The sequence below is a fragment of the Daphnia pulicaria genome, chromosome 10, assembly GCF_021234035.1.
Source record: "Daphnia pulicaria isolate SC F1-1A chromosome 10, SC_F0-13Bv2, whole genome shotgun sequence".
NCBI lineage: Eukaryota > Metazoa > Arthropoda > Branchiopoda > Diplostraca > Daphniidae > Daphnia > Daphnia pulicaria.
In genome coordinates, this window is record NC_060922.1 from 4,983,838 (window position 1) to 5,009,123 (window position 25,286).

Sequence of the window (25,286 nt, forward strand, 5' to 3'; positions counted from 1 at the left end):
GATGTGTAATAGCCAAAATCCCATAGAGATGGATGGTCGAATCTGACTGATGGAGTTGACACGTAATTTCTCACTGGTTTGCACTCGTCATTCCTCCACTCGACACCAATAGGCGAGTATAGACGCTGGATGATGCTGGATCACTCTCTCTTCCTCCCGGCCCACACTTGTGTGCCGGGCGAGAGAAAAATGAGTCAAGTGCATCTACAAGTAAAAGTAGTTTTCCATCAATCCACACGCCAGTCTTGGTCGTTTCCTTTTTTGTCCTTTCACCGTCGAGAAATTCAGACTGACATATCGCCCAGCAGTACCTGGGTGGGTTGTCTCTATACACGGCCATATTATAGAACGTCACCGTTTCAACACAAATGCGTAAAGGAAAATAAAAATAACTCGAAAGAAAAATTTTTCTTTTTTTTTTTTTCCGGTTCAATCCGAGAAACGCCTTATGGTAAAAGAAGAAGGAAAGTATTAAATATATATTTTGTAGGTACGTGGGCTCTTTTGTGGCTGTTTACTCGGCTGGCTAGTGTATATGTAATGATCACTCAACTCCTTTTGATACGAGTGAAAAAAAAAGAGGAGAGCCTAGTTGTGCTGTGTGTATATGTATATGCATAGATATAGAAAGGATGATCTTCCATTTGTCTCTAGGGCGTATAATGTGGCTGGCGAATCCTTTCAGGAAAAACTCTTATGTAGCTATACGAGAAAGGCCAAAAAACCGTTCTGTGTATTCCTCAAGTGGATAATATCTCTCACAGACAGTCTCTTCTTTCACACCTTTGAGAGGTTATTTATTTATTTCTATCCCCCCCCCCACTATAACAATAACAAACAAATCGTTTTACATCAACATCAAAAGTCCATTTCATTCCGAATGGGGGGAAAGCAGCACGTCTATTTATTTCCCTGACGCTGATGATATTGGAATATTAACTTCTTTGACGACGACGGCCCTGCTGATATTGGACAGAATAATAAGAAAAAAACATTCCAAAAAAAGGAAGGAAAAAGAATGTCGGTCAATATATCACTATGGGGTTTCCCGTTTGATTGACCGTCCCGACGGCCATCACCATCAGGGACCGGACAAATACATCACATATTGACTGATATGTCTCTCGTCGTCATAATCATCGCAGTTAGACCGGACCAGCAGCAGGCCAGAGCTGCTGAATGCCATGATGACTTTGGACATATTCTACAAGATCTATAAATGTAGACGTCGGGTATATCTAACTGTTTATTCGCTTATAGCCTCCCCAAAACAACGGCCTATCTATATTGCGCTATAATATAAGATGTTTTAGTCTAATAAATGCAAGGGGCATCTATATACTTTAATACGTGTATACGGTATACAGTTTAATTAAATGTTTGGATGGGCCAAGGCATGAGCTGAATCTCTGAAATTCATTAGCGTTTGCAGCAGGAGCAGCAGAACGCGGGGACGGACGGACGGAGCTCCGGGTAAAACTTTTTGACGGCCCGAAACGTAGACGCGACGTCTGTCTGAACCGTTTCTATCCCGTGGCACAGCACACAGCAGTGAGCACCCAAATAAATGTGTACGCATCTTGTATAGTATATAGGGCCGTCGTCGTCAAAGAAAAAGGGGAAAAGACGGGCGAACGACACGAAATTATGCAGCACGATTGTGCGTCTGATGTTATTACAACAGGAATGGCAAGAACTTGCACACTGGCAAATGTCTAGCGCCGCATAGTTCAACTTTGTGTGTTTCGCGAGAAAGTGAAAAGCAGCTCCGAGTTATATGTGTACGTTGAAATGAAATTTTGTGAAACTTAAATTTTCAAAAAATAAAAGGTTATTGTCTTGTTATTCGTTGTTATTTCTATATATACGACGGTACTATACACACACACATAGCCGAAAGGAAAATGTTTTGATTTTCGGTGGAGGGTTGGACTTGAGTTGGAGAAAAATTTGCGTACGGCTTTGATGGGAAAATACTGGGGAAAAAAAAAACTCGTGAAATCGGCACGGAGATCTTTAGTTGGCGGAAGACGACGACATTTAGAGGTCCATCCATATCATCCACGTCCGATTTTTTCTCTTCTCCGTGCAAAAAAAAAAAATAAAGAAAAAGTTGCGAGAGCAACAAAAGCTGATTGATGGTTCGTTGAGGAGCGGCTCTGAGGTTGTGGCGTATTGTATTTTATTAAAATGAAAATAAAATCTCGGAATGTTATACATTTTTTTTTCTTGTTGTTCTCCGCATTTCCATAAAAAGTTGTATTTTTTTATTTATTTATTTTCTTTTTTTCTTGGCTTGTCACCTGCCGACGTGTGTGGCATACACAAAACAACAGCAACAACACGATCGCCCGCGAACGCACACACAAAAAGTCGGGGCTCCGTGACTTGGATTGAAACGGTATTCACACACACAGCAAAAGAAGAAGAGAAATGTCCGCCGAGTTGGATGGCCTGCTCATATCTCACGCTGGATGAAATAATTTTCCGATTTTTTTTTTTAATTTTATTTCACCGGTCCATTCGTAATAATAAAAAATTTTAAGCCGAAATGATTTATTTGGTGAACTTGCTCTGAAAATCTCTAAACGAAATTGGAGAAGAGGAAATTGTTTGATGGTTTCTCATAATATGCTAATGACTCTCCGCTGGCGAACCCAGTCTGAAGAAAACTAACACGACACAAAACGAAAATTCCCGCTATGTTTCGCGTACGGGCATTTCTTTTTCTTTTTTAAATAAAATAAAATAAAATAAAATAAAACGAAACTTATCCGTTATGGCCGCTCCTTTTTTTCTTTTTCTTATTTTTAACAGCGCTCGTTCCGAGTGCTGCCTTCCTTTATTTCATTTTTTCGCACGTGAAAACAACAACAACAATATCGTCGTCTGTATATAACTCGGCGATTCTTTTTTCCCCCCGTTTTGTTACGTTCTTCATTCCGCTATTGACTCGTAATCGTTAAAAAAAGGGGAGAGAAAGAATGAATGATCACTCGGATAGGATTTTTTTCTTCCCAAAAAACTTTGTTGTTGTTGTTGTTGCGTCTTTTTACGATACCGCTATATGAAAAAAAAAAAGCCAAGCCCCTTTTCTTTCCAGGGTATGAAGTCATTTGGGTATTTTTTCTTTTCGTCTTTTGAATTTCCCGCTTAAAATTTTCCTTTTGAAAATAAAATTAAAAAAATGGGGAAATTGACCCGTTTTTCTCGAATTCTTCTAAATGATTAACGTAAAATTGTGCAACCACCCACGCATCTTTCTTCTCCTTGCACACCGAGGGAAACTCCTCCTTCGTGAAAAAAGGAGAAAAAATAGAAATACACAACTGAAATGTAGGTCCCGCAGTGAAGAAGAAGAAGAAGAGGCTTATGGGAGGAAGGCAAACTTTACGGACCGTATCGTGACCTACTCACGCCATCCCCTCGACGACCTGGAATGCCATTTTGAAAAATGCTCTTCCAGCTCCGGCAAAAGAGGAACCCAAACAACAACAACAACAACAGCAACAACACTTTACATAAGGTTAACCCAAGTGATTACGTATGGGTAGTAGAGAGTCATCTCTCTCATCTCTGCGCTGTGTGTGTGTGTAACTGTACGCCGTCGTGATGTCAGCCGAGCGACCATAATTGGTAGAGCCCCTCCACCCAACCGAATCCTCCTCCTTTTCTCTCTCCCCGAGTTGTGAACCGCTCCAAAAATCACGAACCAACGACACTCTCTTGTTGGGTGCCAAAATAAATTTCCCGTTCTACATTTCTTCTTTTTTTCCCGCTCGCTGTCTTATCTCTCTAGTTCTGTGTTGACTTTTCACGGTGTGACACTCACGTTTAGAGTATATACGCACCCTTAAACATGATTCCATATTTCGAATCAAAAGGGGAAAAGAAAAAAAAATGTTTGACAAAAAGATTTGGCCTTTTTGTCTTGTTTTTTTTTTCCCGACTGTCAACGGCCGTGTTGTTGTTGTTGTTTCCCCCCCACATCTCATCGCGATGTTGTTGTGGATGCAAAACAGGACGGGATATATTTCGTAACGTATTCAGAGGATGTGATTTACAAACGAACCCACACACGAACAAGTCCCGAAACGGTCGTGTGGTTTACATACGAGGAGAACATCTCACCTGGTCCTTCTTCTTCTTCTTCTTCTTTTTCTTTTCTGAGACGGGTGTAATATTCAAATTTCTGCTGGATGGAATGGAACACAGGACAACAACGGGAAAAAAAAAGAATAAGAAACGAGATGGGCAGGAATCGGGGATGATGAGGAGGTGATGCAGCTGCGTGAACCTCATCACGGGCCTGTGGTGGAGGCTGCGCTGCGCTGCTGAGTCTACACCGGCGCACGCAAGGATTCCATCACACGTTCATTCCGTTAGATTTCTTGCCAAAATAACAATAAAACAAAAACAAAAAAAAACAACAAGATTTTCGCGCCCCTATATATCAAAGCCAATGCATCTAAACGTAACAACATCTTCACGTGTGAGTGCAATTTCCGTGTTTTGCCCGGATCTTTGATTCATTTTAAAAATCTCTGAAGCAAATCGACCTTATAAACTCGGCGGAAGATGAATGTTATTTTGAGTTGCTGGCATTAGTTTTAGCAATGAAACACCCAACTCGACCGTTTGATTGGATTTTCCCGGTAAAGGTACGCGATTATTACATCCCAAAAAGAGTTTGAATATGATTGCGTTTCACGGTACAATCTTATAGTAACCCCCCCAGGACAAGCCCCAGAGGCCCTTTCAGTCTCTCTCTCTCTCTCAGCAGCGACGTATAGTATAGTATTGACGAAGAGCAAATATATGCAAATACACACCTACACACACACACATACGACCGTATACAATTTCGGGACTTGTGTGATGAATTCAAGTCGTTTACTTTGACATGTGTCTCCTGACAATTTCAACATTTCAACCTTTTTGTCCAAAAAGTTTATTTACGTGAAATAAAAGTAATACTGCACTTTAGTGTATACCGTACTTCACACACATTGGAGGGTGACGATTGGAATTGATTGGATTATTGATGCCCATCAAAAGGCTTCTCTCCCCCCTTCTATTTCTTAGCTTATGATGCTCAACTTTTTTTTCACGCCAAAGCCGTGTATACCTTTTGCCCGAGGCGGCTCGACGATGATGATGGTCTTTTTCATTCATTCATTCAGAAAAAAAAGAAGAAGAAAATGTCGAATTTTTTTTATTTTTTCCTTTTTTTCAAATGAGGACGGATGAGCGTGCGCTAGAAAAAAAGGGCGGAGCTATTCCTCGCGGGCTTTTTTGTATTTTCTGAAAGGGAAAAGGCGAAGAAGAGGACGGGGGAGCAAAAGAAAAAGAATCATGGAGGCAGGAAGGCAAACAGGAGAGCCTCTGGTGGCCATTTTTTAACGGACGGGGGGGAGAGTTCTAGAGACCGGTGTCTGCTGCGTCAGTGTGAGCCAGTCTTTTACAGAGAGAGGTCGTGTCCAATGTCGCTCTGAAACTCCATTCGAAAACGAGGCACCATTGCAACAACATACACATCATTTCTTCACCCATCCAAAACTGTTTGACATTCGTCGATAGGATTTTTTTTTGAAATTGACAAAAATCCTGATCGAAACTGAACTGACGCCATTTTGGCACCTCACGTGGATTTCTCTCGATTGCACCTGTGCATCATTTGTTACTGCGCCACCAAAGTGATTTTGTGTGTCTTGTGAGTGAGTGTAATAGTAGAGAGAGAGTTTGGTGTGTCTGTGTTGCTGGGTCAGCCCAGGGCCTGCGTCGATCATCCGCCGCAGCCAAAACAGAATAAAACATAGACACACTCCTGATTAGCATATGATTTGACGTTGAAAAGCAGGACCTCCCAGGAGAGAGAAATAACATTGAGTAAAAAGAGACAAAACAACACACACACGGATTGGATGTTTGTTTCTCTCCATTTTGAAAGAGAGACTTGTGTGTTTCGCGTGCCAGTGTGTTTCCATCTGACCAATGTGTTTGTGATTAGCCAACAACCATCTCAATCGTGAAACTGGATTAAAACTGTGAGCCGGATTATCCTTTTTCTATTAACATCTTTCTTTGCACACACCACGTGTCTGTGTGTGGTTGGCGAGAAATACTTTTTTTTTCCACCCCCGGAATCGTGAATTCAAATTCACGAAATTCAACTTGAAATCATGGATTGGGAGTCGCCGAGGATCGGAAGACTCCACCTGTCCTCCTACCTGCTGTTGGCCTTTGTTTTCTTTAGTCTACCGACATGTAAGTGTTAACAATTTTTCATTTTTCATTGGGAATTTTCAACTTTGTCGGGACTTTTTAGAAATCGCTGCCCACGTGGGCAGCGATTTCATACACTAGCGAGGGTAGCCACCAACATCCCGTGTGAGATATATAATATTTAGTATGTTTTCTGTACATTTGTATTCCCGTCCTTACCCACACTCTACTTAATTCACACGCCGGATGTGGACGAGTTAAAGACGCAAGAAAAAAAAAGGGCCGAAGGGGGAGTACACACACACACACACACACACACACCCCTTGTGCGTGTGAGAGTAATTTGGAGGGAGAGAAAAAAACGCCATCTGTTGGCGTATTTTTTCTGTAGGTGGCTTAATTTGACTTTGATCGAAAGTTTGGATATGACATCATCGACCGCATAAAATGTGGGGTTCACCACACGGAGCCTCTTGCGATGATAATCACGCGTGAACAAGCTAGACAAGAAAACAAAAAAAAAAGAAATTTCTTTATTTATTTGCTGATGAAATCGTCGATACGATTGTCATCTTTCTTCGTGATTGTTTTCCATCACGAGTAATGTTCCCTTTCTCTCCTTTGTTAATGTGTTGGCCAACAAACAATTTGGTCCCGAAATGGGTCAAATCTCGCCCCCTTCAACTTTTTTAAAAACAGGATCCTCCTATCTTTTTTCATTCCCTCACGATTTCAAACGAAAAGGAGGAGGTAAAGATGATGGCTCGGCGGCGTCGATGACGTCCATTTTGTAGACCTGTGGGAGTGTGTGTGTGTGTATGTAGCTCCGGTCGTGAATCGAAGGCGTGTAGAGAGAAAATAAGTCGATTGACTTTGTTTGTAATTCAATCAGCGCCGGCCGTTGCGGTGGTGGCCCCTTTTTGTGTGTATCCTCTTATCGTTTTCCTATCAATCAAAAACAAAACTACAACAAAAAATAACGTAGAAAATAACAGGTCGGTTTCACCTCAAAAATGTTTCGGGAAACCAAATCCACGAAAAAAAAGAAAGAAAAAACTCTTAACCGACTTGAACGCCCATTTTTTAAAATATTTATTTCAATTTGTTGTTTTGTTCCAACAAGTTTTGGAATTTCCATTTGTTAAAAAAACACACACAAAAATGGATCCAATTTTTTGTTGTTGAGGGGAGGAGAAACAACTTCCTGGGGTACAAGTAAATAGCGACCAGTTATGGACGCCGGTCCCGCCATTTTGACGTTGAAATTAGGAGAAAAGAGCATTGAACGGGCTTCCGCCACCTGCCGAGAAAATAGTAATAGTAATAATAATCAGATTCCCCCCTCCTTCTGTAAAAGCCAAACAACATTTGATTCGTTTAGCCGTTTGATCGGAAGAAGAAGAAGAAGTAGAATTAACGAAGGGAATGCTTTTACTACGTACATTTCTAGAAGAATCTGGAGCTCTTTTAGGTCAAGAGGTACGTGTTACATTTCTGGGGCAAAAGAAGAGAATGCGATCGATTCCGGTGCTCCGTTATTTTGAAAATGAAACGGGAGTTGTATCAGCTCTCTCTTCTTGAACGATACAAAAGTGTCGGGGTGAAAGAAAACGGCAACGTGTGAATTTTCCTTTAGCGAGCGTGAACGAAGAAGGGGCGCAATCACGCGGACAAATTGTGTCCCGCTCCGTTCCTTTTTCTCAATAGCCTTTCCATTCCACTTACAATTCGTCGTCTCAACTGCAAAAAGAAAACTATTATATTTTATGTTAACTTGCAAAATATTTATTTTTTTTTTTTTTTTCAAAAATCTGAAAAATAAAAAATAAAAATTCTTCTTCTTTTATTCTTATCCGGCCGGGCGTTTCGACAGCGAGAAAAAGGCGGTTGTATAGTGGTGATGAGGTTTCTTATTACCATCGTCCAATTCACGCCCCCCCCCCCTCTCGACCGCCAACTTTGTTACAAAAAAAAATTAAAAAATCTTTTCTTTTACGTTCTTTATATTGGAAGCACTACAATTGATGAGGCAGTTGCTGGGGGTTTTTAGGGTAGTTTTGAAAGAAGGGAGAAGTTGAAAAAAATGGTTCTTCACCTCCTCAGGGTGTGTGCGGTCGTTTGGTTGGAGTTTGTGTATTGTAACTAGTAGCTAACTATAGTCTCACAATTTTTTTTGCTGACCCATGTGTGCCTTCCTCCTCCTTTTTCTTCTATCTATCGACCACAGGGGCTTCAAGGGGGGAGGTGGTGGAGCGATGCGGGAGTCGACCACTTTGGCTCAAGAGTTTCAAGGCATGCCGATCGGCACGCACACAAAACCAACTTGCAAAGTCCTTTCCTCCCTTTTTAATATCACAAACAATATTCGCACTTTATATATAGAGAGAGGGGCTTATGGGAAACAGCCGCCATCGCAGTTTTTCTTATTATTGAAAAATTTTCCACCACCCTGATGATGGATCGCTGACTAAACTTTGTGTTTGATGATGAAGAAAAATGGCCTCGTTTTAATTTGATGTTAATGATGACGTGCGACGAATGGGAAATTTTCTTCTCCTTCTCGCCAACGTTTTGGCGAGAAGAAGAAATATTTAGTGTCGCTAGAAGAATATGATGATTAAAAGAGAAAGTCAAAACTGTTTGGGATGGAGAAAGATGAGGCACCGGCCAAAGGGAAATCACTGACACACACAAGAAACGATCGATCAAAGATCGTCTCCCCCCGTTCACAATTTCTCCCCTCCCGTGAGTGAGTGGCAGCGAGAGGAAGAAAATGGCGACACCATCGATCCAGAAAGGGCGGTCCATTCGAATCCTGACAAGTAGCAAAGGAACGACGACGAAGAAGAAGAAGAGAGAGAGTCTACAACTTGACTCAATCTTTTCTTCTTTGCAGAAGAATCTTCTCTTCTTGCCTTCCAATCTGTTGGCATCGTGACAAACAATCCCGAAGACGTTTTTATTGGCTGCCAACAGCCAGCGGAATGAGGTTGTAGAATTCAAATTGAGTAGGGGACTGTATATGTATATCAATTCCTTTTCTCGACTCCCTTTCTTCCTTCATAAAATCAGAAATGGTATTCAAACCCCCCAGCTCCCCAAAAAAGGAGTTTTACTTTGGTTCAAGGCTAAATGCTTTGGCCAGAAATCCCCCCACGTCACATGCGACAATTTCAGTGCGGGACGGGGGGCTGCGTGAATTACACGGAAACAGTTTGGTGTGTCTCTATGTTTTGGGGTTCTTTAAGGTTTTCTTTATCGGCGGTCTCTCAATCGAGGGCAACCTCAATCGAGAGATAGAGACAACTCTGAGCAAATTACACGGCGCTCAAATACCCGTTTCCCGCTGCCGATAGGACCCTGCTGATCCCCCGTTCGTGCAGTGCAGCGTCCTCGTTTGCTGCCTTCCCCTCGCAGCTCTCTTTTCCTTTATATCTGCCACAGTAGTTTGGGTTCGAGACATAAAAGCAGCACGCGCTTCAGCAATGAAGCAGCTGTATGGCATACAGCAGCTCGCTGTGTGTATATATCTGATGGTTTCGATTGCCCTTGCCACTTACATTATATTGTGGTGGTGGTGGTTTCTTCCTCCTCCTCTGCATGGTCTGTTGTGTGGGTTTCACGCTCAACTTGGGCCGACCGACAGGACACGAAAGCCGCCCGTGTCCGAGAGAGAGAGATCATCCAGCCGAACCGAACGAAAACCGCAAAAAGATGATATGAGAGTACGAAGGACGAAGTCGTTGCGGGAGTCGGCACGTTCGTCTCTCGCTTTCTGCGTGTAGACGCGCGTGCCTGACTCCCCCACCGAGGTTCTCTCTCTTCTTATGCCATCAAAGCAAGTCAGGTGGAAACTCTAGGCAAGTGGGACCGACGATCCCGTACGTACTAACGTTGAGTCAGTCGTTTGTTTTATTTTATTTTTTCAGCCCTAGGTAGATGTTGTTGTTGACTTGTCGTTGTAGTTTTGAAGGTTCCAAATTTAGAAGGAGAATGGTAGTTCCACCTGCTATTTTGCGCTGTTTCAAATGGGCGGAACGAACGGACCGGAATTTTGTGCAGCTATGATTATAGTCTGGTCGTATTTTTTTTTTTTTTTTCTTAATTGGGCTGTAAGAATGCTAACCCGACTGGCTTTTCTTATTATCGCATTATTTTCTCTTCTTATCGGGAATCAAATAAGCAGGAAACAATTTGACTTAATCCACTTTGCGCAAATGGATCCTTTTCATTGTTTGATGTTGGGTCATCATACAATGTCGGCATGTTTTGTCTTTGTGGTGTGTTAACTGTTTTGTTACTGTGTAATAACGAACTGTTTAAAGCTTTAACAAGGTTCCTTCATTAGTGAATACGCAATCGGGGTGCTGATGGTGGTGGTGGTGGGGGGAACGATTTTCACGGATAAAACCGGCGGAAGCAGGAAATGGGGCTTCTATGTTGTACCTTCAACACTTTACGTCCGGAATGCCCCCCGGAAAAATCTGCTTTCATTTTATTTCTTACTTTGAATTCAAAGTTGAAATCCAACGCTCATTGGCTACGACGTGCTTTACACACTGAAAGAGAATTTGATGGATATCAACTATTATTATAAACTACTGCGAGCAGTTCCTTTTTTTCTCTGTATCTTATTATTCCGGTCTTGTGTGTGTGTTTGTATCGCCTTGTAAGATCCGATCCGTATATAGGAATATGATGTGTGTCTGTATGTCGTAAATGTGAGCCTTTAGATTGTAGTTCTGGATACCCGCAGAAATCGGATTCGACCACCACCGCTATCAATCGGATTGCATTGGAAATGGGGCGTCTAAGGAAAAGAAGAAGAAGAAGTTGATTTGTATCGCTGGCTAGCCTTACCCAATCTGCGTATAGATGAGGTCGTTGACGCCACGCTCTGCGTATCAACCGACAAAACTCGTAAAAAACTTATTTTCTTTTTTCTCTCTGTGTGTGTGTGAGTGCAATGATTCCCAATTTGATTCGCTTTTTCTCTTTTGGAAAGACATTTTGTCTCGTGTATGCACAAACACATAGCCAAAAAAAGCGTGTTTCACCTTAGTAGACGTCCAGTCGAGTACAGACGCAATAATCTGAAGGGGAAAAAAGAAAAAGATTGGATGATGTTCGTTCCAAAATATTTCCACATCACACAAAACTTTTCTCTTTTTGCCGTGTCCCGGAATGACAAACAGCTCCGTCCAATTTCTTTTTCCGCCTTCGGAACGCCTTTATCTCTTTGGTGTCTTTCTTGGAAAATATACACAGACAATCAAACGGGCGCCGCCGCGTACCGATCACGCAGCAGCATTCAATGCGAAAAAAAAGAAAAACAAGAATAAAAAGATAGACCTGAAAAAAAAAGATGATTTCCCACCATTGTTTTCAATTTTGGAAGGAAACGAGTAGTCATTTTTTTCAGTATTTCTCTTTTTGCCATTGGGCCTCGTCGGTCGATAAAAAAATAAGAGAAACGGAATCAGGAAATCCACTTTACCCTCTTGTTTTTTCTTCCTTTCGTTTTGTTGTTGTCTTCGCGCTCTTCTTCTTGGTGGTTTCCTCGGAAAAACACTGTCTACACTATTTTTTTTTTTATTTTGTTATAAAGGAGAGACCACACAACAGCCGGAAGTTTGTGTGTACAGTGTGAGGGTTCCACCATCACTTCGGATTTTTTTTGGTTTTTTTCTTTTTACACCATTTTCTTTTTCTTCTGTTTATTCTATTGCGCGCGCCCTTGTTTCTCCACGTCAAATTGTTGTGTAATTATCGCGAGGATGTCGGCTTTAGTGAACAGCGTGGGATTCCCAGATTCTTCTTCTTCTTTCTCTTGGGATGCCGCTCCCTTTTTCGTAATTCCGTTTTTCCTGTGCATTTCTTCATTGCACTTTACAGGTTCTTTTCTTTTTCTTTTTTCTGTGTTAAGGACAACAATGACGTAAAATGGGGGGGGGGGGACCTTCTTTTTCTTATCAATGATTCAAACATTCTCAATGGAGCAGAATGAATGCCAAAAATGGGGAGAAAAGAAAGGACCTTATTATTTGTCTTCTTCTTTTTGGCTTTGTCGCACTGAAACTTGGAGATTATTGTCCATTACCGATAATTACCCCCGCGACTCTCTTATCTTTTGGTAAAGGTATTTGAGAAGCAGGTCCATCAAAGGTCTTACCAAAATCCTTTTCGACTTTTTTATTTTAGGATTGTAATTTGAATTTGGAAAATTGGAGAAAGAGTGGTGCAGCAGACTTCAAAGAGTTTCTTTATGTACAACAATCGATCCTTGATTTTTCTATTTCTATGCGGGAATCATCAAAAAAGCGATGGGGGAATCACGCTGTCGGTCGGATAGTTCATGCAAAGATGCTAATGTAGTCGAGTTCTTCCAGCTGTTTGGCGGCGGCAAAGATGTCGTTTGACTTAGCTCTTCAAACAAAATGTGGAAAAAAGGCTGAGCCCAACTCTTGTGTTGGAACACAATACCTCCCGCATCTCTTTTTTCTTCTTCTTTCTTCTGGTACATCCCCCGCCGTGAGTCTTTGTTTCTATTTTGCCCTTTTCTTCATGCGTTTTTACCCCACAAGAGAAGAAAGAGTAAAAACCGCGCGTGTGTGTGTGGGGTGGATTTTCCATGTTTTGTTGTTTGGGGGATTTTTCCGTTTCTTTTAATAGACGCACTCGACCGTCCACCACCCACAATCCAAAATCCAGTAGCGAGCGTATCCACCGTCCAAAAACTGGGATCGATGGAACCCAGGAAGAAGATAGAGACAGACTCTCTCTCTCTCCGTCTCTCTGAACATTTACACACACAAACATTTTATCTGTAAAACGTATCAGCCAAATTTTTGTTTAAAAGGGAGAAACACACAGAGGGAAATACCCAGACATTGGGTTGGAAATAACTCTGTGTGGATATACACTATGCATAAGACTGTATAACCACTGCGGGGTGACATAATCATTCCTACCGATCTCCAACCTCTTCTCTCTCTCCTTTTTTCCCTTTTTCTTTATGTGTGGCTTTTTCCCTCTACTTCTTTTTTTTGTTTTCTTTGCTTGTATGAGATCGGGTTGTGACTTTTTCTTGTTTTATTCAAACGTGTATAATACTCCGCAGTGCGGATGGTCCTGTTTGTATAATGTGTCGTCCCTAACGGAAGAAAAAGGGGAGACAGACCCATCCATCCATTTGGTCCATCTCTATTTTATTTATTTTCCTCTTTTTCTCGGTGCGTGCCTGTATCGTTCGGTGGTGCCGTGTTATTTTATTTTTTATTATAGGGTCGGGTCGTGAAGCTTTATTTTTATATGTAGAGAGAACGGACCAACTTTCCGATCGTCTTCTTCTCCCTCCTTGATGTGCTGGATACCCTCGGTAACATTTCGCCGGCCCACTCTCTCTCTCTCTCTCTCTCTAAAAAGAAGATATAGTTAATATTCCGGAATATATATAGAGAGCTGTCGTTGGATCGAATTATCCCGCCAACGTTCGCCTTCACGTTGGCAACGCTCTTCTTCTTTCTTTTCTTTCTTTCTTTCTTTTTTAAGCTTTGAACTTTTTTTTCCCCCTCTCTCCCCCCTTTTTCTACGTGCAGGGCGACGCTGCCTATTTGACTTGATGCAGCAATTTGATACTTTTTAAACAAACTCTTGTGTCTCTCTTTTGAGTCACGTTTTGAATCTCATTTTATCTTTTAAAAGAGAAAAATCAATCAATTTGCATTTGGGCGACTTGTTCGGTTCCCGTTTTCTCTCTTCCCAGTCGGCGTGAAACACGGCAAGTGCACGTCACACGCCAAAACACTTTGTCGTAAGGGGAGAAGGTTTCTGGAGATTTGCGTGCAACTGACTCGACTCCGTTTTTCTCCCCCATTTTAAAACAAAATGGGGATTTACCGAACCGCATTGAAAGAGAACGAAGGAAAACGTAAATCCGGGAGCCGAGAATTCGATTTTTTTTTTGTAAGGGGAAGCTTTTTGTTTACCAATTAAGAGATAAATACCGGAGTAGCGATAACATTCCTAATGCTTCTTCCTTTGCCCTCAATAAACTTTTAAAGAAGAAGAAAAAAAAGGAGACCTTCACATTTGGAAATGTTTAAAATGCGGCGTTTGTTCACGTCCGTCAACGTCCCCCATCTGTTTCCCAATTGGTGTACACAAACTTGATTTTTGTGTGTCTGTGTTTGATAAAAACTTGACGGACTTGGGGCCACCGAATGATTTGTTGACGTCAATTAAGACGAGGCAGACGATTTGTTGTGATGTTTATTTCGATGAAACCAAAAGAGCAACAAGCGGACAACAACATGACATTTTTCTGCGTGGGAAAAGCTGAGAAATGCTGTTTAATAAGCGTCGACACGCCAAAAGCTGTCGACAACTTGTAAAGTCTCTACACGCAGAACTCGGATCCGAACGAGACACACCTGGAGGGGGGGGGGGCGATGGATTCTGGCCGGAACCGGAACGATAGCAGCAGACGGGAAGAATCGCACGACTCGTCGTGAATGGCTAAATCAATAACACGCACGCAGACTACCCTATGTTTAGTACATATCTCCTATGGCATCCAACATGGAACATTATCACACAGCAATAACGCCGGCCTACCAACGCCGGGGTAGTAGTACCAGGGAAAATAAACTTTTGTGTTCCTAATTTTGTTTTTTTCCCCCCGTTCGTTCTCGATGGAAATCCAATTAGCCAGCAAAACTCTTCTCTTACGCACACACCTGAAAAACTTTCCCTTGGTCGTCATTGTCGTGGGTGTACACTCTGTACGGGTCGGTCCGGCTAGATTCGGCACCGACTGGTTTTCTTTTCTAGATATAATATTCTAGTGTGTGTGTGTGTGTGTGTTGTGTGTGTTTTTTCGTCGTCCCCTTCTTCTTTTAGATTTTTTTATTTTTTTTACTTGAAACCTTTCAGTGTTTTCCCACGCTTGCGTCGTCGCTCATGGGGTTCTTCTCTTTAGTAGCAGCTCTTGTGTGTCTGCCTGCTTAGGTTTACTAGGTTTTAGCGTGAATGCCAACCGACGCAAGAAAAAAGTCTTTGGCCGTGTCGGTCATATCACATCTCACATCTTTTTCTTTCTGTTGATCGTCATGGACGGGAAAATGTTTCCCATTTTTATTGTCGCATCTCTCTCTACCTTTGTCGTTTTAACCATAGTTACTGGTCATTTCGTCCTGGTTTTCCTTATTTGGGGGCGCAATGAATGAACACAGAACTGGAACAGCCCAAAAAACAAAAATCAATCTTTTTTTTTATTATTATTTCGTCTGAGGGGGGAAACTGCTGTATATTATTATTATTACAAATCCAGTTGGGTTTGGGTTGGGTCCGGATGAAAAGTCTCGTCTAAACCGGAGGTCGTCCCTCCGCCTCTGATCGCAAAGGAATGTTTGTTTGTTTGTTTGTCTTTTAGATTTATTCACTGGAGGAACGAAATAGTTTGTCGATTTACAACAAGTTTAGATGGGAAGGGGAATCTTCGTTCCCCCCATCTGCTTTTGATTTAGCATTGCCAAAATACCGGCCGTCTAAAACATTTTTAACATTTTCGACATCCAATTTTTTTGAAATATTTTTTTCGTTTTGTGTCCACTTTGCGGTCCTTTCCAGCCGTTGATGGATTCCCACTGGAATGTGGCGGTGTGTGTCTTGACTACTACCGGAAAAAAATATCGAGAGATTTGATAAGAAGAAGAAGAAAAAAAGTAAAATAAAAATAAAAAAAAGGGTTGGAAGGAATGGGAAACTTTTTTCCCTTTTGGACAATAAAGCAAGTCGACTGGAATCTCAGAAAAGGGAGAAAAAAAGGAGAGAGAGAGAGATGAATATCGTTATATTTATTTCCCTCTCTTGTCACAAAGCACGACGACGGTCTCGTAAGATTATAAATTAAAATGCTGAAATCATTTTTCTCTTTCATTTTCGTGTGTGTGTGTTGGAAAATATCTTAAGAGAAAAAAAAATTGTTTCCAGTAAAAAGAAATATTATATATTTTTATAAACGGGGCAGTTAAATAGCTTCTAATGAGCGGAGCAAGACTTCCGCTCTCTGGGCTTCCTCTGGTTGGTAATAAAAATATTATAATGAATTGACCGGAGGGCGTGCGCAACTTCTTTTTTTTTCCCTAAAAAAAAAAAACTTTTATTTTATTTTTCACATTTTATTGCTGTTTCCTCCTCCTTTTGTTTTTGTGTTGGATTTTGATTCTTTTTTTCTTTCCTCCTTTGAAAAAAACACAAAACAATTTGGTAAACAACTCGAAAAAGTTCAAAACCCTCGGCATAAATAATGGATCGGTTCTTTGTAGCACGAATTGACAAAATGGCTAGCATGAACTGGTTATCTCGAGGTAAACCATTATTATTGCCTGTCTCCGTGTGTTGCCTTCGTGGCATTTACTTTTTTTCTTCTCCCCTTCTTCTCTAAATGATGAAGCAATAATATATAAAAAAAGGACATACATAGAACCCGCATTTGTGTGTCGGATGACCCTCGTCTCCCTAGCCGGATGGACCACCATTAACACTTGCGTCATCCCCTACTTCTGAAAAGGTTTTTTGGGGTGTCGTGTTTTCCTCTTCTCGTTTCAATGGACGAGAATTAAAAGACAAAAATCAAGTCAAAGAATTTTTCTAGAGGGCCCGCATGTTTTTGACTCCCCAAAAAATTGAAGAGATCTATCACACATATTTGCCGATCGTTTGTTTCCCCTGGCAACCACCATTTTGTCGCTGATGGGTAGCGTCCGTCACTTGCTTTTTGCTGCTCTGATATGGCAAATAATATAACAATGGGTTACTTCTCCTCTTTCCACTTAGCAGGGAGGGGCTTTGGCACCAACATATACACATACACACCAGTGAGTCTTATCTCATATTGTGTAGTGGGTAAAAGAGAGAGGAGGTGCACGTAGTAAAAAAAAGAAAAGCGTCTTGTATTTCACCCAAACTTTTGGGATGCGTAATAGAGATGCTAGAGAAAAGAGTCAAGAGAGTTGTTTCTGCTCCGGACGTGGGTAGTTGGTGGTGGTTTAGGTCATGCGATCATCATCATAGCATTTCGTCCATTTTTGTTTTTGACTCCACCGGGATTTCTCATCCCTCCCCCCTCCTCCGAATATTGTGTGTACACACACAAAACAATATCGATGTCATGATGGAAAACTTTCGTGTCTTTTGTTTAGTAACATGTTGGCACCAGCAGATCTTTTATTTCTTTCCAACTTCACCTTCGATTTCCATCGATGTCACCGTTATTATACGGGTTCATGGTGAACCAGCCCACGTCGTGAACCCTCTACAATCGATGATGTAGGGTTTGTTCTATTTACATGTGTATGTAGCCCCTCTAACTATACTCCATCGATATTGATTTTTGTTACGGCTAATTTCACTTGTCTTTCTCTTATTTTTGGAAGAGGAATAAAGAGGTGAGCTCGAGTGACGGGAAGTCGCTTCGTGTGGGAAATCGTGTAGACTCTCCCATCACCTCCCCTCCCTATTCCAGGCTCACCTTTCAACTTGTCTCTCTATTTCTCCTTTCATCCCAAAGCACACTGAGACTAGAGAAGAAGGGGGAAAAAAGAATACCCAAAATCACCTGGGTGAAGGAGAGAAGCATGTGTACAGTCTTTTAATTATAGCATTGATTGCTGTGTGTCTACACGAATTTGTTGTGTTAGACGATTGAGGGCTCAGGTCAGGCGACGACGTTCCATAAAACACTCGATTCTCTCTCTTTTCTTCCCCCCTCTTAAATCATTATTTCCCGATGTTCTTGAAAATTCCCGGAGGCAAGAGACGTCGTCGTCGTCGTCGGAACCGTTTCGACGGTTATAGGGTGGCATAAGGGGTGGGGTGGGGGTCATCTCGTCGTGTGTGTAATGTCGTCTTTCCTGTCTTTCTATTCTTTTTATAGGTGTGCAGTCTAGTGTTACGTATATATGTCTAATGTAACCTTGGCCCCTTCCCCCCCCCCCCTCCATCTCGGAAAGCAAGTCCCGCGTGACCCCCAGCAACTCTGGGGTCGTCGCGTGATGTTGCCCGTCTTGAAGAGAGAAAAATAAAAACCTTTTTTTTTGGGTTGGTAGAGGGTTGAGGGAGAGACTGTGGAACGGGGCGTAACATGAATGGAAAGAGAAGAAGGGGGGCATAGTCTTACTTTTAAAACTTTATTTCCAACTCTCTCTCTCTCTTTCTTATATTTCTCTATCCGGTAGCTGCGGTTGAACTCTTGGTGCTAGACAGCGTGTGATCCCGCTCTCTTCGTCTTCTTTCTTCAGAGCCCAGGAGAGATAGAGAAAGAGAGAGCGGAAATGAGTCGTTCACCTGTTTCGAGGTCGTCGTGACCCGGCGTACTGTACATAACAGCAGGATGGCTCTTGTCGTTCTTCCTCCAATTCTTCTTTTAAATTTTGTTGTTTTTTGTCGTAATTTTTCTGTTTTTTTTTATTTTTAACTTTGACACTTTGCCGGGAGGATTCATTGCAGTCATTTCAAATGTTTAGTTTTTCCTTTCGCCGTTTTAAACTGGCCAATTTTTATTTTTCTACACGAAATGGCAAAGGCACTTCCGTTCCGGTTGGCCAATGAAAAACAAAAAGAAAAGAAAAACACCTAAAAATCGTCTGCCGCTTTTCCAAGTGAAACGGGGAAGGGGACGATATCATAACGTCTCGGGTTTCCATTGCCGGTTGTCCAGCAGATCCTCCTCCACCCAAAGACAGCGCCCACTTGTTGCTACGAAGCTCTCGACGGGGGTGCGCCATCTTGGGCACACATGTGTGCGCTTCAGCTGAGACCATTAAAGACAAAAGACCGTTGGAAAGTAAGAAAGTTGAGAGTCAAACGAGAAGGGTCATTCCTCCTCTCGGATCGTAGCTTCGTCTTAAAAACAAGGAAAATGTCCCGCAAAAGATCAACTTGTAATTTTTCAACCCTCACTTTGAGTCTATTCTCTTGATTGCGGAAGGCAGAAAGTGGTTGACACTTGAACTTTTCTCTTTTTCCAATGTCTGGTCGCAACCTGTTGGCCCCCCTTCTTCTTCTTCTTCTTCTTTTAGATTTTTTGGACCTATTCTTTCTCTTCTCCGTTGGCCTTTTGCGGTCGTCCGTCATCCTCAATGATTCAAACCAGCTGTGCACATCACCGGATATGCTCTCTTCTTCGTTGCTCGTCTTCCAATTTGATATTTCTACCGTCCTGCTGGCGCCTTTTTTTTTCTCTTTTTTACTGGAAAACAAGAATTTTATTCTTTTTTTGTTTCTTCTATTACAAACATCGTTAAATTCAGGAAGAATAAAAACAAATCTCCCTTTTCCCTTCAACTTTGTGTCCTTTGGTTCGTTCAGTGACTTTTTTTTTCCCTCTTTTATGACTGGCTCTGCCATGAGTTTGGCCAAAAGTAGGAAAAGTGTCTGTTGCTATGATCGTGAGTTTTTGTGTCTCTCTCAGACTCTGGCTGGCGTCGTAAAATTTCCCAAAATTGAGAAGAAAAGAAGAAGACGAAAAAGAGTGTCGGCCACATTTATCCCAAATCTGTGGACGGTGAAAAATAACCCCTTGACGCCCCTCGTGAAAGGTTCCAATAAAACCGTCGAGCCGTGACTCTCAAAACTCACGCCGCTCGGCTAAATAGCGTGAGCAACAACTCAGAATATCACACTCTTCTTGCTTTCCCAAATGGAAGGATGGACGGGGCCGGCAGAAAAAGGCGGCCGCGGACTGACCGGCGCTTCTTTTATTCTTCCTTCACTTCTTACCTAGGGCTAGAGATTTGTTTAAAGAAACTTACACACACACACACACACATAGACACAGTTACACCAACCACCTGGAAACTGTTGGTGCCAAACGATTGGAAAAGCCGGGCTCTTCTTTTTATTTTATTTTATTATTTCTGCTCCCTTCGTATTTTTTTCAAGATGCAGCTAGGCAGAAAAATATGTAAAAAAGTATGGTCCGTCCTTGGCCGGATGATTGCCCAGTCGTAAACAAAGATGAGAGGAGGCGCGAGAGGAGCCAAATGATGTCGGTCTTTTTCAAGTCTTCATCTAGTTATTGGTAGAAGAAGAAGAAGAAGACTTGAAGAGAAGTTGGAGGGTAAAAAAGTCTTGCAAATGGCCAGCATATGTCAAGTCTCTTTCTCCTCTCTCTTTTCGTAGGCTAACACGAAATGGAGAATGAAAGAAGAGATGTGTTTTTTGGTTTTTGGAGGGGGGAGAGAGAGACTGGGATTCTCTCTCTTTTTTGGGGAAAAGAAAAAGAGCTGGGGCTGCTGGTTGGTAGCTGCAGCAGGAGCTGAACACAAGACACAGCTGCATGCGGGATGGCATGCATGGGTGTACGTATGTGTGCAAGATAGTTGTACTCCTTCCACAGTCCACACACATACGTGCACGTCTAGAGTAAGTAGTCGTACTATGGTGGCATGAAAAGGAACTCATCAAATTTCAAGCTCACCCTTAGCTCAACCGTGGGAAAGAAGACGGATGAAGACAGGAGGAGGAAGATGAAGAGAGAAAAGAATATCCTCGACATACACGAGATGATTTCCCATCATCTCAAATCCACGCTAACACCACGGCCACCACCATGGTGGACTCATTAGCGATGAGCCTACAGAAAATGTGAAAGATGAAAGAGAGTCGTCGTCGTCTAGATTTCGGGGCGGTTTTTCTGAAATGAAATGTTAATCGAAACCGAATAGACACTGCATTTCCGTTGTCAGTTAGAGGCAGCAGCCAGTATGTTCCATCGTCACCGACAGCTGCCAAATGAATTTAGGGTGTCTTCCACTGTCTTTTCTTGCCATGTAGATATGTGGGTGTGTGCTAGCAGTTACGCACGTGCGTTCAACAGTCCCGAGCCCTGACAGACCGCCCGCGCTTTTCTTTTCTCAATTTCTTTTAAAGAAAAAAGTTGTCGGTGAAATGAAACGAGCCAGTCAGCAGTTCTGGGATTCTTTTTCAAAAAGGATGTGCCAGTTGCGTATCAAGGCGGAGAGCTAGCGAGCGATCAATTTACACGCGCTGGCATGAAAACGAGCCGCTAGTTCGCAGATACCAGCAAAAAGAGTAACAGGTGGCCTGAAATCCAGGATTCTTGGTAGTACATGGCAAATTCTTTATTATTTTATTTTTGACTGAACGACCGCTTCATTTTCTCCTTTTCATTTGTGCCTTGCTGTTCGATGTAATCTAACAAGATGAGGAAAAAAGCATGTCCGTTGGGAGAAAGGAATTCCAGACGGTTGGATCAGGCGACGATTTCTCCCTCATCTGCCGCTTACAGAGTCCCGAAAAGTCCCAAATTATGAGCCAAGACGCAATCCCATTCGGATTGGATTTTTAAGCTTCTTCTTCTTCTTCTTCTTTTTTCGATATTTTCCCTCTGAAGGGAAAGGAAAAAGAGAGAGAGAAGCAATGATTACGTTCATAATGAATCGTTTTCTACTCTCATGGAAGAGGAGGAGTTGCCCCAAAGCCACAGCTCGCGAGATGTGCACACATAAGAGAAAAGAGAGAAAAGAGCCTTGGGTAATTGCATCTACTCTTTAAACCATCTCCGGCGAGAGGTCAGAAAGGAAAGAAACAAAAAAAAAAAAATTGAGAAAAACAAGGGTCCCAATGGCTTCTGGGTGTTGTTACCTATTTCATATATCTGAAAAGAAGTGGAAGATGGCATCGAGAAAACACTGGTTTGAATAACTGGCGCACACATCCGCGCCCGGTGTTGCTGGCGAACACGCACACGCCAGACTTGCTCTTTTTCCTTCTTTTAGATTCTTCTTCTCCTTCTTCTTCTTCTTCTAGGGGCGACGAGTTAAATGAGCGTATACACACACAAGTCGGCCAAATTATCCAAGCAATGCTCCTCTTCCTTCAAAGTCACGACCTTCTTTCTTTTCAAGAAGCAGAAGATGAGGCTCTTTTACGGTCCACAGGGCATATGGCAACTTGCATATAAAAATCTCGTCTTGCCTCTTTTCTTATTTTCTTGTTTGACTCTTCATCCTGGCGAGATGTTACTCTTGTACCCTGTTGCTGTAGCTCCTGGGCATGTTGTGGGGGTTAATTACACACACACGTACATACGGACTCTCGGGCTATCTTTTTTGGTCGACTACTGGTTAACAGCCGAGACAACAAGGAAAAAAAAAATACAGAAAAATTTTGTTGTTGTTTTGTTGTTTCATGGCTTCCAACTTCTCCTCTACTTATAACATTTTCCAGGTTTTATTTTATTTCCTGCTACAAGAGACAACAAGAAAAAGAAAAAAAAAAATCATATTTTTGGTAGGGAGCAATAAAAATGAGATCGTGACTGTTATTCTTTTCTTTTTCTCTCTTTTTTTTGTAACAATCACGGTAGCCGTTGATTGCCAATCATAACCCCTCGTATATATATATATATGTAGTTCGTCTGTTCTCCATCTCAGTCTGCTAAAGAGAGAAAAGAAAAAGAAGTAGCGATTCGCCCGGAAGACCCCTCCGAGAACGGTAGTAGAGAAAATGAAGCCTATTTCATGTGGAGTTCATGTGTCGTCAAATTGTTGTCGATTGAAGCACTTAAAAGACGTCGAATGAAGAATAAAGACTAAAAGGAAAACGGCTGCTGGTAGACGAAGAAGAATGAGATCGTTGGTGTTCACGCACGTTCAGTCGAGTCTCGGTCGTGACTGTCTGCTCGGCTCGGGCTCAAGCTTAATCAACCGCGGGAAAAACGCTGGTTAATTGTGAAAAAACCCCTTCATCCTCCTCGTTACGCGCTTTTCTTGGGTTCTCTTCTTTAGCTTCTCTTATTGTTTGCTTGTTTTTATTTCCTTTCGTCTCTCTCTCTCTCTTTCTCTCTTTCTTTCTTTCTCTACCTCATTATCTTTGGCGTGCCATTAACCGCGGCTAAAACAACTGCTTGATGATGATCACGGCTGCCGCTGCATGGATCCTTCCCCCCTCCAACCCGAGAGTCTCAAGTCAGACCCATTTAATAGACATACATACATGCATACATACATCCTGCTGGGTTTATTACTTCATCGCCACTAGCACAGTGGCAAACAGCGTCTCCTGATGATGACTTGTATTTATATACGTTTTTCTGTTTCAATCCACACAAGATTCTTCCTTTTTTGTTTGGTTTTGTTCTTATTAAAGGGGGGAGGGAGAACTGGCCAGCAGACGGGCCTTTTTTTTACTTTTTTGACGGATAGCGTGTTGTTGTTGTTGTGTGTGGGGCAGGGTATACGGTCACGGCCTGGTAATTTGACAAGCACCGGGACTTTTGAAACGAAACCTTGAACCAGAAGAAAGTAACCAAGGAAACTTTGGTTTTGGGGTTTGGTGATGGATCGGTCAACCGCCAAACGCATCATCATCAAGACCATTTTTTCGAATTATTATTTAGCTGCTGGCTGATGAGAAGAAAAACATACACACACACACACCTCTTCCGTGATGAGAGAAATTTCCTCCCAAGGAGAAAATGTCTCCAAAAAAAGAAGATGAAATCATTTCGAGTCATGTATGAATAGGTGGAACGGTGACATTTTCAATGGAGAAGAAGTTTTTAGTGTCGTTGTCAACAGCGGTCAATCAACTGTGAAGATGCTATACGAGTCCCGAGAAATGTAGTCTGTGACTGTTGCGTGTTAAACATGCGGAAGAACATGGAAAATTCCCTCTCTCTGCCATTCGAATGTCGTCTGTTTTTCTTGTCTGTGGCGCTCATACGGGACATGTTGACTGGGTGTTTAACCGTTCACCTGTGCATGACGTGCTGAATGGCGTGTGACGAGCTGTGTGCAACGGATCTCTCCCTTTTTTTACGCGTCTCGTGAAGAATAGGAACGATACCATACAAGTAAAGTGGAAAACTCAACCGGGGAACCTGTCGGAATTCCTTTTTCCATATGTCCGACCAGGGCCACTTAAATGTTTTTTTTTTTCTCTCTTATTTTTGACTGATGGAAAAAGATGGTTTTCTTTTCCCATTGAAACTGAATTCTTTTATTCGATTCGATTCACCGACTTTGATTATAGGAATTTGCAGGATAAAAGAAAGAAAAAAGATACGTTGGACTTGTTTCCCCTTTTTTGGGGGGTCATTAACGCGTCCGTTTTTCTTGTTGTGGGTTGATTCTCATTCCCGAATAGTTTGCATAGCGTGACTAGGGACGATGAGCAAACGGCCGCAAGGTGATTGAAGTCACTGGCTTGCAAGGCTCCATTCAATGCGAAGTGTACACACACACACGGATGATCCGACTCCTCTTCTTTTTGGCTGCCGTTTATGGTGACCGCCTCGATATAGTCATTCCAAGAAAAAAGAAGAAACTTTTCATGTCTATTTTTTCTCTCTCTCTCCTCCTTCTTTCTTATTCCTTTTTTTCCTCGTGTCGTCGTCGAGAAAATCGCCAAAATCGGACTGGGTCCAAGCCAAGAAATAAGATGGGTCGTGCGCGGATGACGACCAAGAAGAGATGGATGATGAGAGCGCTCATCGCGCTAGCACACAGCGACCGCACTTTTTTCTTCCCCCCTCTCTTTTCTATGTCTCTTTCTCTCTTTATGTGTCGATATTATTTCCCTACATAACACAGCACATACCCAGAAAGAGAAATAGAGTTATGAATTACACATCTATAGATATTGGACCGGAAGGAAGGATTTGATGGTTTTTCCATATATTTTTTTCTCTTTGTCGTCTTCTTTTTCTTTGTCGTCTTCTTTTTCTTTGTCGTCTTCTGTCTCTTCTAGTTTTCCTTCGTCAACCATCCAGCAAACTTGTTTGGCTGTTTTTTTTCCACCCTCTTTGTTGGCGGCTCAAGATATTATGACGTTTGCGTTTACCATGCCTTGTTGCAACGACTCAAGTAATTGGTCTACTCCTAGCATCCGCATTTCTTTATATACACAAGTATATCACGGTTTTGTATTGCTAATGAGATGTTGTCTCTGCTCCTCGAGTCAAGTTTTGTGTGAAGACACACGAGCGGAATAAGCAGACAGCCCAAACTGCAGACATTGGAGGCACTGAGTTG

General features: G+C 42.1%; 1 protein-coding gene across 3 annotated transcripts in view; it reads left to right on the top strand.

The window, feature by feature from the left end:
- Positions 1 to 5,432: 5,432 nt before the first annotated feature.
- LOC124314606 (nephrin-like) overlaps positions 5,433 to 25,286 on the top strand; it is a 41,728-nt gene continuing 21,874 nt past the window's right edge. For all 3 annotated transcript variants that reach the window (XM_046779812.1, XM_046779813.1, XM_046779814.1), the window contains exon 1: positions 5,433 to 6,267. In XM_046779812.1, coding sequence (XP_046635768.1) covers positions 6,183 to 6,267 — 85 coding nt within the window. In that variant the 5' untranslated portion in view covers positions 5,433 to 6,182. The remainder of the gene's footprint in view (positions 6,268 to 25,286) is intronic.